Source organism: Convolutriloba macropyga, chromosome 12, assembly GCF_964194025.1.
Source record: "Convolutriloba macropyga chromosome 12, txConMacr16.3, whole genome shotgun sequence".
In the NCBI taxonomy this organism is placed as follows: Eukaryota; Metazoa; Xenacoelomorpha; order Acoela; family Convolutidae; genus Convolutriloba; species Convolutriloba macropyga.
The window spans coordinates 7,237,441-7,255,745 of NC_134479.1; the positions used below are offsets into that span (position 1 = coordinate 7,237,441).

Here is an 18,305-nt window from a genome sequence, read left to right on the forward strand (position 1 = left end):
AAATTAGAAAAAAAAATGTTTGATTAATAAATTTCTAACATGTAACATTAACCAAGTGGTTAGTTTAATTTACATGTTTGCAGATTAAAAAAATAAATAAATAAATTACAGCGGTAGCCAGATTCCCCACACGCCACAGTTGTCTAGAGAGTGCAGACAATGCTTGTTTATGCATACTGAAATTTCATTACTTTTAGTTTTTTTTTATCATTTTTTAATCTTCCTATGCTTCTTTTCCCTGAATATAGATTTGTTAATTACACCTGGGCAAAAACAAACAACGAAAAATAACTGCAATCTCTGGTAGCCAAAGAAACACAACGCAATCACTAAAAAACGCAATCACGAAAAGCCAGTACCGTAAAAAATTTAGAAGCGATGACTCAATAACACGTAAACTCCCTAACTTTTGGAACTTGATTTGTAATTAACTTGATTGTTGACTGTTGTATATGAATTTCATACGTGCTCAATAGGAAACCACTCGCCAGTCTCCGGAGAGTTATTCGTTCAACACCTGATCTGTCGCTTCCGAAATCGTTTCGACGAATTGTCGATAGATATACACAGATCTTAATCTCATTAACCGAAGTACAGCTTTTTCATCTTCATACCTAGTGCTACTCAGAAACGAAAGAAGGACATAACTTAAAAAGAACAGTATATCTTGATCAGATCAAAATAAATTTTGGTTATATTTGATACCTTTTTTGTCATTTTTTCCTAGTAACATTTTTTCCTAGTAACATGTGAAAACTTTCAGGATCTCTAATTGAAAAAGGAGGGTTCTGAAGAAACGTTCTGACCCCATAAGGATACATGAATATATATCTGTCGATAGATACATCCTAAAAAATGGTTTAGAAATGGTACTGCTATGCATCAGATTGTTATCCCCCGTATAAGGGCTAAGTTGGTAATACACGTTTGGTTTAATTGATTTCATCATAAATGAGTGCTTTTGCGTGTTTCAGCTAATACTCGCAAGTGTGTGTTGCCTGGTAACTGTCCCTGTGCCCTTGAGAGTGAAGACACAGATGAGATCACGTATGTCAGTCCGGGATATGTTTACTTCAAGACCAGCTGCATTCGATGGTAAGTAAAGTATTCTTCAATATAACGGGATTAAAATGCCAGACACTTACATGCACACGGGAAATTAATTCAAGGCCTAGCAGGAGTTTGTTGGTTTGCACGCCTTAGAATTAGGAACGCGTAAAATATATTTTTATTTTTTCTCAAAAAAAATAAAACTGATAGAACAAGTACACGCGCTTAAGATAATTATACCAGCTTTGAGTTGTCCAGTATTTGAATTATCATTTTAAATTGCAACTGATTTTGGTAACGTAATGTTCTTTCGAGATGTTTTACATCTAAATTTACTGTATATAGTACCTCACACAAGCTAGCAATAGGTGGCTGGATCTGTCTCCTGGCTAGGGATATTTTCTTTGCATCAATTTGGCATGGATACAATAAATAATGCGTAGAATTTTGCGAAGGTTGGACATTTTCAGCATTGACACCTCGACCCGGGCATAAACCATATTTGATTTTGTTCACAGTGAGTGTACGACGTTTGGGCAGATGGTGTGTGTGAATGACTACTCTAACCCTGCGTGTGGATGTGATCCTGACTTGGAAATCAGCTGTCAGGGGGAGAACGGGACAGACATGTGTCTCAACATCCTCTACACTTGTGACAACTACCCCGACTGTCCTTACGGAGAGGATGAAGCAAACTGCTGTAAGAGAGATAGATCTCTTTTTAAACTTATAGGGATTCTTGTTTTTGAAACCAACAAACTAGAAGAATAACAAAAGATGAGACATTCTTGAAACAAACAATTTTCATAAACAAATCATGAAATTAAATCAACATTCATTATTGTTTTTGTGAAATTTTTTTAATAACTAAGGCCGTTCCCTAAGAAACATGCTGAAACGTGGTTAATCTTGCCACGTTGATACAAAAAATCAAACATCAAAGATCTTTTTCTGCGTATCACGAAAGGAAGCCAACTGCTGTAAGAGAGCAAAGACTTTTTCTAAATCTTATGAATTGTTTTCCCTACCCCAATCATAATCAAAGGGTTATCTTGCGAGAATAATGCAAGATTACACATTCTTGTAAGATCTTGTCAGACAATCGCTGGATATGCAGGAGTTTCGCCACGTGACCGTCCATCAGATTGTATGAGAGAGTATACTCCGATTTTCGATTGAACTGCAATTCATTTTAAAAATTGTGTATACTTTTTCTTCGTAATCAAATGCTTTAACTGTACACAGGAAAACAGTTGAATAAAAAAATCAATTTCAATTAGGTTAATAATGAAACAAATTCAATAGGTAGGTTAAGACATTTTGATAATTCATCCGTTAGTATTTAAAAATATAATCAAACTGAAAATCGACTTTAAAAATCAATGTGATGCAGCCGTTGTAATCGCAACGTAAGTTGATTATAAACATTGACACACTGTTGTTATCATCCTCTCAGAATTATTCAACAACTTGGCTTCACTTCTCAGATTTATATCTTCTCGTTGGCGGGAACGACCTCCAACTTCTAAGGGGTGCATGTTTTAGTTATGTAATTGTGGTAATCACTTGTAGAGGTGAGAAATAAAACTTTAAGATTTCTCTCGAACAATTGAATGGATTTGCAAGTGCTTGAGTATATGAAACTTGTTTGTAAAAACAGCACCTTAGTTGTTTTTATCTCCACAAAAATTTTGAAACAACTTTGGGAAGATAAGGAGGCTCTTTGTCGTATCATTTATACTTCGAAGTTTCTGGTCATTGATTTTTGTTTTGCATGTAGCCGTATGCCGTAAACCAATAGTTATGAATGGTACTATTGCATAATTCTCTATGCATTTTCCTTTCGCAAGTTCTTGGTGAGTGGAGAGTACACATCAAAAATTTAAAATTAAGCAAGTTAATTTACATTTTCTCATTATTGTTATAACGGACCCGGGTTGACCTTTCTTGGCGACCATATCCAAGAACCATATATGGTCCCATACAGGCCATACAAAATTTTCTTATATGATCTTGCTATGGTTGCCAAGATCTCCATATATGATTCTTATATGGCATCCAAGAATCCAATATGGTAATATGTGCGTTCTTTCAACGCCCATACAAAGCTTATGCAGCAGTTCCAGCTTTAAACGCTTTACACGACATATGGCATATTGGTACCATATATGGTTTTACATGGTCCATATATGGTTCTTATATGGTCCATATATGGTTCTTATATGGTCCATATATGGTTCTTAAATGGTCCATATATGGTTCTTAAATGTTTCTTACATGGTCCATGCATGGTTATTACATTCTCCACACAAGGTTATTACAACAAACCTTCGTGGTTAGTCACATGATACCTACATGATCCATATATGGTTGTTACATGTTTCTTTGATGGCTCATATATGGTTCCGACATGTTTTTTACATGATCCAAACATGATTATTACATGTTCCATACAAGGTTATTACAAAAAAATTTTGTGATTAATTACATGATTCTAACATGATCCATGTATGGTTTTTACAAGATTCATACATAGTTCTTGCATGACCCATAAATGGTTGCAAAACGGTTCCTGTATGGCTCTATGGTTTTCTAATTATCCACGTATAGTAAGTGATTTTCGCATGGTTGCTCTGTGTTTCCTACATGCGTATGGATGCCAAGAAGAATATAAAGGAACTGAGTCTGCTTTTTCGAAGGCTTAATGTCATATTAATATCACCACTGTAGTTATTACTTGTTTTTCTGTATTTTTAAACTTATAAACGCCTTTTCTAGGGCTCATTGGTTCTCAGAAATCCGCATATAGTACGTGATTTTCGCAGTGTTGCTCTGTGTTTCCTACATGCATATGGTTGCCAAGAAGAATATAAAAGAACTGAATTTGCTTTTTGATAAACATATGCCTTCTGCTAATAAAAAATGTCTTATTTAATGTCATATTTCAAGTTTTTTAGACACTCTTTAAGAATTCTGAAAAGACATGGATTTCTTGGCAACCATGTGCAAGACCATTCATATTTTTGGTCTTGGATTTGGTTGACAAGAAATAAAAAATTGAACTAACCTAATTTGCTTTTTTGGAACGCTTAATGTAGTCAAAAGATGTTACTTAAGCTGTTCTCTGTAAATTTTTTGTATTTTTTGACTTTGACTTTTATAGTCTCACATGGCACCATAAATGTGTATGGTCTTGGATATGGTTCCCAAGACACCACGAACTTCAATTTTTTATCAAGTGTCTTGATGAGTTTTTCTCCACTCAGAGTACAATGTATGGGTGTTTTAAGAGCTTTTTGAGCAATGTTGATTTTTTTGCATGGTCATCTATATGGTTGCCAAGTTGCCATAAACTCCAAATATGGCTTGGACAAGGTTGCCAAGAAAGGTTTATGGTGGTCAACCCGGGGATTTTATAACCATACATGTATTGTAAGCATTTTGGGCAACCATATAAAATGTGCTATTGCCAATGAATATGTTTATCTCCAAATAACTTCATCATTGCAATGACCCAGATTGAACGTTCTTATTAAGCATATTAGGATCAATTACGGTTACTTAGATAACACTAAAGCTTCACTAATATCAATTTGCAATGTTTTCTCAAAATCTTTATAGAATTTTCAATGGATTAGTAAAAAACTTATATATTTAGAAACACATATATTTCCGTTATCATTAAAATTAGAATACTTGGAGGCGCGTGCATACATCTATTTATACAATGAGAGGGAAATTTAGATGAATACATGAAAAAATGAGGTGTTGGAGCTAGCATAGGGAGCCCGATTAAGTCAAATGAGAAATGATTTTAAAATCATTGATTAAATAAGGGACTTAAATTGAACTACGAGTGATTATTAAACACGTAAATTGAAAACTTAAAAAAAAATTGAATTTTTGTAACGTCTGGTCATTAACTATTAATTTCTCGACTTCCTAAACCTGACTTGGTCATCCACTAATTTTGTTATATCCTGAACGATGAAGTGAAATCTTAATTTTTCTCGAAGCTCAGTGCTTTTTAATACTGTAAGCTATCGATAACAATGCATTTGAACACAATTGAAATCCTGCAGAAAGTGCCGGAACAGCTGGAAAATTCGAAACTTGAAGAAAATTCACTGTTTTTTTTCAGAATTTGCTTTCTCTGTTTAATTGCCTGAGCTACTGCTGACCCATGAATTAATAAAACTGAAGTAGAATCTGTTGAACCATTCAAGCAACCAATAAACTCTCTTCGAGTATATTAAACTCCTACAACAATGAAGTTCCTGTATATGTTTACACAAACATTTGCTGTTAAAAGTCTAGAGGGCTACCATTTTCGTATAAATTGCCTATATAACGTAATACTGCTCTTTTTCAGCATCAGTTGAGCTCGATTAAACATTTTACTGCATGACATTTTCAAATATCAACTCAATTAACCTCATGAACTTGAATGATCTCAAAATTTTTTTTTAATTTTCCCCATAAAAATATGATTATTATGACAACCAATATAACAATTAGAGAAATAAAGTTTCAGCATAAAAGGCAATGCCTCATACTAAATAATGATATAAATTTTAATAAATTGCAGGAATGAAAGTTCAACGGGGGTACGTAAATTATCACATTAACTAAATATTTAAAAGAAATCATTTTAAAGGTTTGCAATTCAGTAGTTTTTCTATTTTAGTCTTGATCGCCTACAGACTTCGTCTTGATTGCGATGTGATGTGTTTTAGCTTCGTGTGCTAGACCTGAGTTGGAGTGCAACAATGACATGGGTCACTCTAAGCACTGTCTCTCTCCCTCTGACATCTGTGATGGAGAGTGCGACTGTATTGTCCCGTCTCTCAGGGGACCAGGTTAACAAACACACCACCTCAAACCCCCCCCCCACCAATTTTGGCACCTATCAGCGAGTATTAACATGTGCGGGAGATCCTCTTGTGGTATTAAATTCCGTGGGAAATCCGAAGGATATGGGATGAAGTCTATTCTGTGTAATCGAGAAATTATACGAAGTGAAATCCTGTATCCTTAAAATTCCAGTTCGGCCATGGAAACGGTTCATACATATTTGCGATTGTTGCGGAGCGATTTCTTCGCTATTTACGTTAGTTTCCCTTTTCCCTAGTCTTATCATTTTGGGTTAATTGGGTTAGCTGGATTTGGGTTAGTTTTTTATCGGTCATTCGGAACAGGGATGGGGGTTCAAAATAGATTCGGAAAAAAAATTTTGGGGGTTCAAAATAGATTTGGAAAGAAATTTTGAGAAGAAATGTTTCTATGTGTTTGTGTGTTATAGGAAAGGACTACTGTTCTGACGAAGTGAATTGTACTATCAAGTGTTTTGATTGGCAGTTCCAGTGTCATGTCAATGATCACAAATGCATCCCCAACTCATTCGTAAGATACCATCACATGCCATCACTTAACCATTCATCCTTCATTCGGTCATTGATGAAAAAACACAAATTAATAATTATTTGAACAACTTTACAAATGATTACAAAATCGGACCATTACCGTTTGTGCCCCCCTCCCCCCAGCTTATTGGGCGCATATTATTTGCACCCCCCAGACGCACGTGCCATATTTTTACATAATGATTTACCGTGTAATGACACGTGCTCCGTAAATAGGGGGCGATAATGTAATGGTGGGGGGGGGGGGGGAAGATCCACATTTTTCACGTCATCGTCATTTCGTTCATTTTTCAGTTGCTCATTTTTCAGTTGTTCATTTTTCAGTTGTTCATTTTTCAGTTGTTCATTTGTTCATATGGCCATTTTTGCGTTGTTTATGTTGACAGGTGTGTGATGGTGAATTGGACTGTGGAGAGGACGACCAGTCAGATGAAGTGGATTGCACATTCTGTGATGAGGGATCGGTTGTTTGCGGGGACTTAGAGAACAATGTCATGATCAGCAAATTCGGAGCTTGTATTGAGGTCAGTACAGAAAACCGCCCGGGCCGAGGTGCCACCGCTAAAAAACACAAAATTATGTAAGATTGGCGTTGAATGCGTTGAATTTATGTAAGATCAACGCTTGAGCGTAAATCTTACATAAATTCAACAAATTCAATCCCAATCTTATATATTTTGAGTCGAATTAAGCGCACATTTTTAAGATAGCGTCAGAAAAACGACCAAAAATGCGTAAAATCGTCGTTTTTTTTTCTGACAAATTGCGAAAAAAACTGACGTTTATGATCGCTTTTGCGGTTTTTGTCGATTTTTAACTTACGAACGTTAGTTTTCCTTGCTTTCATCATCTATGCTGGAATCAATCATAAAATGAAAACGAGCTCAGTTCACGTGTAAGCGTGAGTTTCAATATTACTTGCTCACAGGCGAAATTTTTTGCAAATATATTAGTCTTGTGCGTGGTCTCTCTACGACTCGAAGATGTCTTTTGGTATTCTACCGGTTTTGTTTAGCCAAAGCAACTTTGTTCATGGCTATGATGTTTTGATGCGGTAAAAGTACCTCATTCCTTCCTAAAGAATTTACTCCTCCCTGCAAACCCTAATCCTTCGCCACCTACCTAGCCCCCATCTAACTACCCCTTAATATTACCCCAAAATACACAACATACTCCCCTACATCTACTCTTATCGCCCCTAATCATGACAGACCGTACTATGTTATCCCCCGGCAGCCCAACCAACACCTCCACCCTTCGAACAAAACCCCCAGAACAAGGCCATAAAATTTGACAATTAACTTGGTTATCTTGATTTTAGTAATCAACACAACAGATTAGCAGTTTAATTAATCAAATATCAACAGTCCTATTCTTTTCTTCACAACAAGAAGTAGGCAGCTCTATTACAATTTGCTTTTGTTCTCGTCCCACTTAGGTCAGGTGAGAACGAAAACTCGTGATTGGCCATAAAATTTTGTCTGTTTTTTTGTATAGATCTTTTGTGGAATTAACTTTGGTCTTTGCGGCTTTTTTCGACTTTTCGGGCAAAGATAGTTTAGATTTGATATTGCACAAAATTTCGAGTTGTTTTCCGTGTACTACCGGTTATGTTGTGTTAGCTCAAGCAAATTTGTTTGGCACTTCAACGTTTAATTTGTTATTTCTGAACAATGACTTCTGTTTTGGAACGTTGACCTTCGCTTTGGAACATTTTTATTTGCTCTCCAACGAAGTTTGGAGCAATTAATGTAAACTTGAGTCTTTTTTCAGGGAAAATTTCCACTTGTCTGTTATGACTTCTTAGCTAGAACATTCCCTAACAGCCGATTGCTCGCTTGACCGACTTAATTTCATTTTCCATATTCAAAAGTGCGATGAATTGATTCAGCCTTAGGGCATTAAGTCTCCGGGTAGCTCTCTTAAAAATTTACAAAACTTCAAATGTACATTTCAGCGGAACTGAATAGACTTGAGGAGGAAAATTTTCATGGCTCAAAAGTCGTTTTGGCTCGCCCTTTATTTTATTTTTCCCTCTGAGATTAACTTTCATTTGTCTCTCTGATTTATCCAGCTATCAAAACTAACTGATCCCATCTCGTTCGAAAACAACTCGTCGGAAGTTAGTCGGTTATGTTTAAAATTTAAGCTGCTGGTATTATATAAGGACAAAAGATCATTTTGAGGAAATTTGGTCCCATGACAGTCCTACATCCCTGTTTAATTGCTCTCAAACGAAGTTTGTAGTTAATTGCTCTCAAACGAAGTTTGTAGCAATTATATTAGTCCTGTTGGTCTTTCTTTTTTATGCGATTTTTCGCTTGACCGATTTTTCGTCTGACGCTTTTGACTTTTCGTCCTCAAAAACGGGATAAACAGGTAGCGCCCAGCGGGCATTAAGTGCTCTTAGAGCCTTTCAGCTCAAACTGTTTTGGAGACTTATACTTATGGTGTGAAGGGCGGTTCTTAGAGGTTGAGACATCCCCCCACCCTGTTGACTTCCCACCCCCACTATTGCCTCCACCCCCCACCGCGCTGTTGCACCCCCCAACCCAGTGTTGCCCCCCATCAGCCCCAGGTGCACCCCCCCCCCCCCCCGTGGCTAGCTACTGACGAAGCCAACCGCTCGCCCGTCGTTTGAGAGCAATTCGCCCGACGTTAGTCGGTTATGTTCACTGTTGTTCCCCTGCCCCCCCCCCCTCCCCCTCCCCCCAATTACCTAGACACCCACCTACTTACCCCCAACATTTCTATCCCCTGCCTACCTTCTCCTAAACCCTCACAACCCCCCCCCCCACCTAACTACCCCTACCCCACCTGATTTAAAGTTTAAGCTTCGTTTCTTGTGCATAGGTGGGTCAAATTTGCGATGGACACGACGACTGTGGGGATGGGTCAGATGAGCCCCCTTTCGAGGGCAACAACACTGACCTCTACAGATTCTGCAATGTGACGGCAGTGACCATGACCAAACATACCACTACCACTAGCATCAGTGAGTACAGAAGGCCCCGTTTCATTGTAATTTACACTTTGAAAAAATAATTTAAAAATAAATAAAAAAATGTTCCCCTTTTGAATTAAATCAACAGATATCTTTAATTTTTTAATAAATAAACACCTAAAGCAATTAAAAGTGGTTAAAATGTGAGAACAAAATTGAATACAAATGCGATTGTTTTCAAGTGTCTCAACTTTTCCCAGAAGAATTGAATATCGCTGAAATTATCTTGATGCAGTTTCTGCAAACTTTTTTGAAAACAAATTTGGGTCTTCTGAATTTGATTTTTGAGTGAACTCCTTGTAAAAAGATAAAATGGAATCCTCAATTAATTTTAAATCAGCTCTCAATTGGGGACGCGTAGAAGTAAGCAAACAACATATCATTCTAATAGTCTGATTTACTGTATACCTATAATTTATGGTTAAACTTGAAATCAGCTCATCTCAATTTACAAAACAAAAGTACTCTTTGCTTTGTGGTTCAACTAAATGGGCCGACATATGAAAAAATATATATTTTGATTCTAGTTAATTCTTTATTTCTTTGAGCTTTTGCAAACCATGAAGATTTTTTTATCGTTTGTTTATATTTCAGATGAATTTAACTATCAGTCTGAACGGAATAAACAAAAACTTTCCAGGTAACGCCAGAATCTATTTGCCAATCAAAAACATAATCAGGCTGTTAGCATCCGAGCAAGCGGATGACAAATTTTGTCCAATTAAAACGCATTGTGACTTCCCAATTGACTTTTTAGCCGAATTCAACAAGGGTGGGACACGAGGACGAGAAAACACGACATCATCGACGTCATCGTCAACGTCAAGCAGCACTTCATCAGCTACCACTTCATATACAAACAGCACCACATCATCGCCGACAACATCATCAACATCATCACCTACAACGTCCTCAACATCCAGCAGTACTTCGTCACCAACAACGTCGTCAACAACCAGCAGTACTTCATCACCAACAACATCTTCAACGTCCAGTAGCACATCGTCGTCAACTACTTCCTTTACAACCAGTTTTACAGTTACAACAGCCAGAGCTCGTGTACCGACCGGTAGATCTACTGGTCCTACCAGTGCAATGTTAGTAGTCATCATTAAAGATATGTTAGAGTATACACTCTAGTAAATTAGTTGCGATCATAAGATGGAGCTTGAAATGATAGCTCAATATAAGAGAGCATAGTAGGACTCTCGCAGTGTGGACCAGTTGGCTCACTGGAGAGCACAGGATTGCAATCAATCAAGAGATTGTAGGGTCGCAACCCAAAAAGGTCGCAAACTTTAGTTACACTGTAATGATGTTGACATATAATCAACATAATGAGCAAAGAGTTGCTCTGATAAGATAGATTTAACTTTTTATCTTCATTTTTTCTTCTGTTCCCTCCCCATTGAGCTCGTTGTTCGGGCCTATCTTAGGTTATCAATATAATATTCAACTAAGTTTTAAGGCTGCCCTGTTCGCGTTATAAATTTATCTCTCAAATTAGAAAGAATAGCAAGGACTGTATTGTGAGACGGTTGATTTCTTGTCTAATTGTCAAATACAAGTTATAAAGGCATAAAAGATAAATTAAACAAAGCGTGCGTAATATTTAAATAGATTTATAGGTTCATTAATTATCAATGAAAACAAAAACGAAATCATATTTATAATTGGCACCTAAACTTCGGAGATCTTATGGTAAGAATCAACAGAATCTTCTTATAAGTGAACTGCATTTCCGTTCTCTTAATCAAATACCTTTCGTACAGGAAGCATCAAAATATAGGAAGAAAGTGTACGTAAAATGACCAAATAGAGTTGAAACAGACTAAATAGCACTATACTAGCGGTGATTTTGAGAACACACTCAAAAAACAAGTGCAATTAATGTAATATGAGCTAAATAACAGACTTTCACATTTTCTGTTATGTCCAAATTGGGGCTAAAATATAAAGTTTTTAGACAATAACTGAGAAACTAAAAAGATATCAAAACCAAATTTTGTGAGTCGATAGACAGTGGCAAGATACACATTGTGAGTGAAAAAGAGCGTTCTATCTAAAAGTAGGGCTACCTTTTATGTTCTATAAGCAACCTTAACACGTGGGGAAAATTTCCAAATGTGAATAGCTCCCCACATCAATGATTCAAATTTCAGCAAACTTGGCAGTGACTAGCACTAGTCTACAATATAGCATATGAAAGAAGAATGAACTAAATCGGAGATGTAGTTTTTGAGATAATTAGAATTAAATGTCAGACCGCAAGATAGCGGGCCCTATTTTGATTCTAGCAAAAAAAAACTTTCAAATGCGGTCAATATCTAATGAAATAAGTTTAACTAATTGTCGTAAATAAGTTCCTTTAGCAGTTTCGATAGTTGCCATTCTAGCTATTTTAATCGTCTCCTTTATGAAGCTTTTGAATTCTGGCTGAAAGGTTGTGGAAATAGCTCACTTTCTCATCAACCATCCAGACTAAGTCTCACACTTTGATGTCCGCGCCTGAATCAGTTCTCCATATCGCTCTGCATTGAAGTTACGGTAGATACTCGCTCATCTATCGCTTCCAAAGGGGTTTCAAATGCTCGATGTCGTTTCGGGCCATTTTTACTCTGGTGTTTGTATAAGGCGTTACATTATCTTCTATTCTCACTACTGATAAATCTGACATCAATAACATTGATTTTTTGCTTCTCTTCAGTGTACAGTGTAAACAATGGTGTTTAAACGATCTCAGTGCGTTTCTTGGACCAGTTGCCCAAAGCTTTCTTTGAATTTCAACTGTAATCTGTTCAACACCTTGGTGATGGTTGTGCTTATGCTGAAGCTCGAGATATAGTTTAACTGCTGGATGAGAATGTGGTAAAATAACAGGATGTTTTCCTCCGAAACTGAGGTTTGCATGTCTAAGTCGACCTTTGGCTCTTATTAGATTTTCGCTCAGAAACGGATTCAAAGATTCGATTTTAGTGTTGCTTTTGACAAAGTCTCCTGTTTTCAATGACGCTACTTCCTTTGTCTAACGTTCCCTCTCAACTAACTCCCATGTTCGATTCTCTGCTTGGTCAAGCAAATCAGGGGTAATTTCTTTGTTTCCATTTTTCGGATTTAATATTCTCGCAAATACATTACACAGTTTTTTGAAGTTACTGAATCGTTTCCAGTCAATTAGATTTGATTTTTTGTTCGAATTACTGGCAAAAACTTTTTCTAAATCAGGAACTGCTTCCTCTTGCTCCAATTTTTTTTTGTTTCGTTAATTTCGCTCTTCAGCCAATCGGATCCGTTTATGGAGATAATTTGCATCAGTTCATTTATGGAGAGACCTCTTGTTCCCAGATCAGCTGGGTTGTCAGCGCCAGCTATATGTCTCCACTGATCACCTGTTGAACAGTCTAGGACTTCTGCTATTGGGTTACCAACAAAAGTAGACTATTTTGCGTCACAACTATTGTAAAACAGTAGTTGAATCGATCCACAAATAGATTGACGCAAACGAAATTTCATGTTCTTTCAAAATTAGATCTTTAATTCTGCTCGCTGTAACTGCTGCTATTAACTCTAATTTTGGCATAGTTTGGTGCTTCAATGGAGACACCCTAGTTTTTCCAACTATGAGCCTTTTTAATCTATCGCCGTTTGGTTTAACGATTGCAACGTAACTTACTGCACAAAAAGCATCTTCCGACGCGTCTCCAAAGACGTGTAGCTTAACTCTGTCACAAGATTCCTGAATGTATCATCTTGGAATAGATAATTGTTTTGAGTTACTCCATTCTTCCACCCACTTGTTAAACTCGGTGGATATGTCTTCGGCTATCGGCGAGTCCCACCTTTGTCCTTGTGTCTGCCAAATTTGTTTCATTGGCCCTACTTCCTTGAATGACAAAGGGTGCCATGAATCCCAGAGGGTCAAACAATTGAGACACTGTTGAGAAAAGTTTTCTTTGCGTCCAATTTGTTTTCTGCAGGAACTCTTGGTCTTTCCGAACAGTTAACAGATCATCGCCTGCTATCTATTCAAGTCCCAAGACCTCAGGGTTGTCTTCGCTTTCTATGAGTGTTATTTCACTGTTTTCAAATTTTTCTTCGAAATTAGAAAACCATTTTGTGAGATTGAAGCCTCCTTTTGGTAGCAATGATTGCAGTTCATAGATTACTTCAGATACTTGTTCAGTTGTGTGAACAGAGAGAAGCATATCGTCCACATAACAATTATCCGTTACTACTTGCGATGCAATAGGATGTTCTATTCCAAACAGTTTTGCGCACTGCTGCAGCGCATAAGTTGCACATGTTGCAGATGACTTAGCTCCAAAAATGTGCCGGTTATATTTGTACGCCATCAGTTTACCGTCTTCATCTGTCCACAGAAACCTGAGGTAGCGTCCTTGTTGTTCAGGCACTTGAATTTGCAAATATATTTCTCCAATATCTGCAGTAAGTGCAACACAGTTTTCTCCAAATCTGAACAAGACTTCAAATAGATTTTGCAAAAGTTCGAAACCTTTCGTCAAAACATCGTTCAGGCAGTATCCTCGAAACCTTTTCGCAGCATTGCAAACTCTTCTTACTTTCTTTGGGTTTTCTGGGGTTTGCAACTGGATGATGAGGCAGATACCAAACATCATGACGTTCAAGTTCACCCTTTTGAAGCAAGGAGATATAACCTTTTGCTTAATCCTTCTTTAATAGCCGCACAGCGATAGCTGGGGCTATTATTGGCCTTCTCTTGGTTTTTTTTTATTTCGTCGTCATGATTTTTGTTACCACCATATGACGTCACAGCCACTTTTTGTTCATTTTTCATGCAATTTCAAATGAATTGCATGTGTGGCGTCATTTTTCGCTCTTAGTGGAGCGAATTTTTTGTTCATGCGCGTGATTAAATTTTTGGTCGCACTTGACTGGCCTCACTCTCAAAAATGACTTCCCCACTTTGAAATTTTTTTTTTAAATTTAATTCAAAGAGATAAGGTCAAATGGGTATGTATCACTCTAAATGAAGGTTATTAGAGATCAGCTAATAGAGGCAGCAATAACTTATACAGATTTTTAATCAAAATATATCAGATCAGCCCTCAATGAAAAGACGAATTTTTTTGTTCTGTCTTTTTTACTGTTTTTTTAGACTGCCGACCTACGAATCTATTGCAGCTATTTTCTGGCAATCTGCCAGCTATGTTTATTGAATCGCTATACTTCAATTCTAATGACTCGTTTTTTGTTATTCTTCGTTCGAGCTATCTTAGTTTTCCGATGGCTGAAGAAATATTACAATCATGTTTTTGTTCTTTTCCAGTGAAAAGCATTTGAACTTCGAAACGTTCTTGTAGCTTTAATGTTGTTTTCTCTAGCATTTAAAGAGACTTTGTATCTCCAAGTGTTCTGTTGTTTACTTGAACTGTTTTACCGTAGGATTCGATTTCCCACCACTTTCTCACAATTTCTGTTAACTCTTGATTCTCGTGGCTATCGCTGCTTAGGAAACTGCTTTTTTCACTATTTGGCAGTGGTCCAGCCTAATGGAACTTTTACTGCCCATTGGGAATTATTTCCAAAATATTTGTACTCTAAAGGTCTTATTACGGAGTAAGCATCCTGAACAAGAATCACTTTTAAGTCTTTCAAGTCAATTTTCTTCAGTCTTGTGCACGATAACTGAGAATAAAGTTTATTTAGTTCGATTAATTTGTAAACCGAGGTTCCAACTACAAGATCCTTGTAACTACTGGCTATTATTTTTTATCGTGTCACTGATTTCATTGCCGGCCCAATCTTGACCGGTACCTTCAAACAGTTGATTGAGATCGCTCCGTGGATCCCAGTTACTGATATCGAAGTATTTCTTCCCTCAAGGCGTAGAGATTTTATCAACTCTTTGTCTATCCAAGTTTGAGAGGAGGTGGTGTCGCAAACAGCTTTAGTTTCGACAAAACTTCCGCCTTCAGCGTAGATGCGCAACGGTGCAAATTGGAGGCGTACTTCTGACTGACCAAGCTATCTCATTTGCCAGATTGGTTTCACTTGTTTGATGTGGCGACTGGATTAGCTCGTCTGTCACAGTTTGTCTGTTGTGTAACATGCGATTGTGATTCCTTTCACAGCCCTCTATTCCGCATTTCAGCTTCGATTTGCAATCTGTGGCGTGATGCTTTCCCGTCAAGCATTTGAATCAGAGGTTAGCTTGTTTTACCGCTTCTGACTGTTCTGCGATAGAGAACTTTTTTGAATTTATTACACTTCCAAAGCGGATGATATCCATCATCGAGAGAGCATTTCTTAAATCTTATCTTTCTATCGTTAGTAAAAGTAGTGTTTTTGTTTGATCTCTACCTGATCTGACGCTATTTTGTTTTCCTCTATACGAACACTCTGGAAAAGTCTTTGTTGCTGCAGTTTTCATTCGCTCTTGAGCTAAAGATTCTTCTTGTAGCCATTTGTTCAATTCAATCAAATTTGGCAGCTTCGACCTATGCGGCGCGATTTCATTGTGTGCAAACCATCTGCCCGTAGTTTATTAACTATCGTGTCTAGATTACTTGATGAAAACAAATCGTTGCTGTAACCGAATTCTTGCAGACCGTTTACAAAGTTTCGACTGTGTCAACAAAAATAACAAAATTTGCATTATTATACGGCCGTAATTGTGGATGATTTTGAATTTTTGTCAATTGCGATAGCCATATCAAGTGCGGCTGACCGAATTTGCGCTAAAGTATCCTCCAAGCCCTGTCATACATAACGCCCGAATAACCCATACCAGCCTGCGCTCTGTTTACCGGCCCAGTTAACAGCGTTTTCAAATGTGTCATTTTTTCGTCATCTGACATAGTACTACGATTGACTGTCGACAGAAACATGCCACTCCATTCTGTCCAATCGAGAGGATCGTGATTATATTCTCTTAGCTTAAGCTTTGGTAACGTGCGATTAACTGCAAATCTTACAGGGTACATATCATTCTCATTAAAGCCGTGCTTTGGACTTTATTGCGAAGTATCAGAAAATTCAAAATTACTATGCTGCCCTTGGTTTGAACTCACCGTTCCCGGGATATTTAAGCATCAGTTGCACTTGACGATTTTTGTTTCAGCTCGTGCTTCTTCTTTGCGTAGCAAATCTTCTTCCGTTGAAACATCGGGTAAGACATCTTTCGATTTTGGCTGATCGGTTTGGGTCTCAGTTGCGCTGGTGTTCTGAGGTGGCTCAATATTTTGCCCTGTTTCTTCCTCGCCCCATCTACGGAAGAAACAAGTCAAGGTGTTGGTTCTTTGACAAAGCTCACTGACTTTGCCGCCTCCAATGACTTCCTCTGGTCCCACAATGCCAGAAGTTCTTTTCTTTTCAAAGGCAAGTTTCTTTGTTTCTCTTGCGGATCTGCTTTGTGCTTTGATGAGAACCTTGTGCTGTAATAATTCATTTCTCCAACTATTTTCTCGTCGAATGCAAAATATTTATCAAGATTGGTTTTGATGCTAGCTGCTATTCTTAATTTAGAGCCAAATTGTTTTTTTTTGAGTTCTGCTCTTCCCATTTGAGGATCATTAAGTTTTTTCTGTATTTCATCTCAAATTTGATCATGATATTTCACATCTTCCGCTGTTTTGAAAGCAGTTGACTGACAAGATATATCATCGGTGCGCGTTCCAGAGGGATTTCGTTGTTTTCTTCTAATCATATTTGTGGTTGTCCGGGTTGGCGGATCAAATGTTTGGGCCTATTTCAGGTTATCAAAATAATATTCAACTAAATTATAAGGCCGCCCTATTCGCGTTGTAAATTTTTCTCTTAAAAAAGATAGAATAGAAGGGACCGTATTATGAGATGGTTAATTTCTTGTCTAATTGTCCAATACAAGTTATAAAGGCATAAATTATAAAGTTAAACAAAGTGTGCGTAATATTTAAATAGATGTGTTCATTAAATCTTAATGAAAGCAAAAACCAATTTATATTTATAAATGGTACATAAAATTCAGAGATTTTATGGTCGGAATCAACCGAATCGTTTTTTAAGTTAACTGCATTTTTAATCAAATACAACCTTTCGTACATGAAACATCAATACTTGAAAAAGTTTACTACTGGCAAATATAGGAAGAAAGTGTACGTAAAATGACCAAATAGAGTTGAAACAGACTAAATAGCACTATAATAGCGGTGATTTTGAGAATACAATAAAAAAACAAGTGCAATTAAGGTAATATGAACTAAATAACAGAATTTCATATTTTCAGTTATGTCCAAATTGGGGCTAAAATATACGGTTTTCTGACAATAACTGGGAAACTAAAAATTTATCAACACTAATTTTTGTGACTCGATAGACAGTGGCAAGATACACATTGTGAGTGAAAAAGAAGGTTCCATCTCGAAAGGGTAAAGTGTGTCTACTTTTTATGTTCTATAAACAATCTTAATACATGGGGAAAAATTTCAAATATAAATAGCTCCCACACTATTGATTCAAATTTCAGCAATTTGGCAGTGACTAGCACCAGTCTACAATATAGCGTATGAAAGAAGAGTGAACTAAATCGGACTTGTAGTCTTCGAGATAATGAGATTTAAATGCCAGACCGCAACACTCGTTTATTGTCGTCAGTTTCTCGTCGAAACTACAAGCAGATAAATCTAAGGTACCTTAGTTTTTCCAAAGTTATAACTGCTTTGTTTCTTTTTTAGGTTTAAGTTCTAACGTTATTCTGATGTAGATACTCTAATTTGTCAATATTAATTGCTGTCAAGTTCACTTATTTAGGTTCGAGATTCAGTACTGATGTTTTGTCTTTCTTATGATTTACTGATAAAATTTAGGGC

At 37.0% G+C, this 18,305-nt stretch overlaps 1 protein-coding gene across 1 annotated transcript in view; it reads left to right on the forward strand.

The window, feature by feature from the left end:
* The window catches only part of LOC142350959 (uncharacterized), a 215,280-nt gene that overhangs the window by 178,017 nt on the left and 18,958 nt on the right, over window positions 1-18,305 (forward strand). The window contains exons 28-34 of the mRNA XM_075402986.1: window positions 975-1,095; window positions 1,569-1,750; window positions 5,787-5,909; window positions 6,353-6,453; window positions 6,860-6,997; window positions 9,327-9,468; window positions 10,235-10,574. Of these exons, the coding sequence (XP_075259101.1) occupies window positions 975-1,095; window positions 1,569-1,750; window positions 5,787-5,909; window positions 6,353-6,453; window positions 6,860-6,997; window positions 9,327-9,468; window positions 10,235-10,574 (1,147 nt within the window). The remainder of the gene's footprint in view (window positions 1-974; window positions 1,096-1,568; window positions 1,751-5,786; window positions 5,910-6,352; window positions 6,454-6,859; window positions 6,998-9,326; window positions 9,469-10,234; window positions 10,575-18,305) is intronic.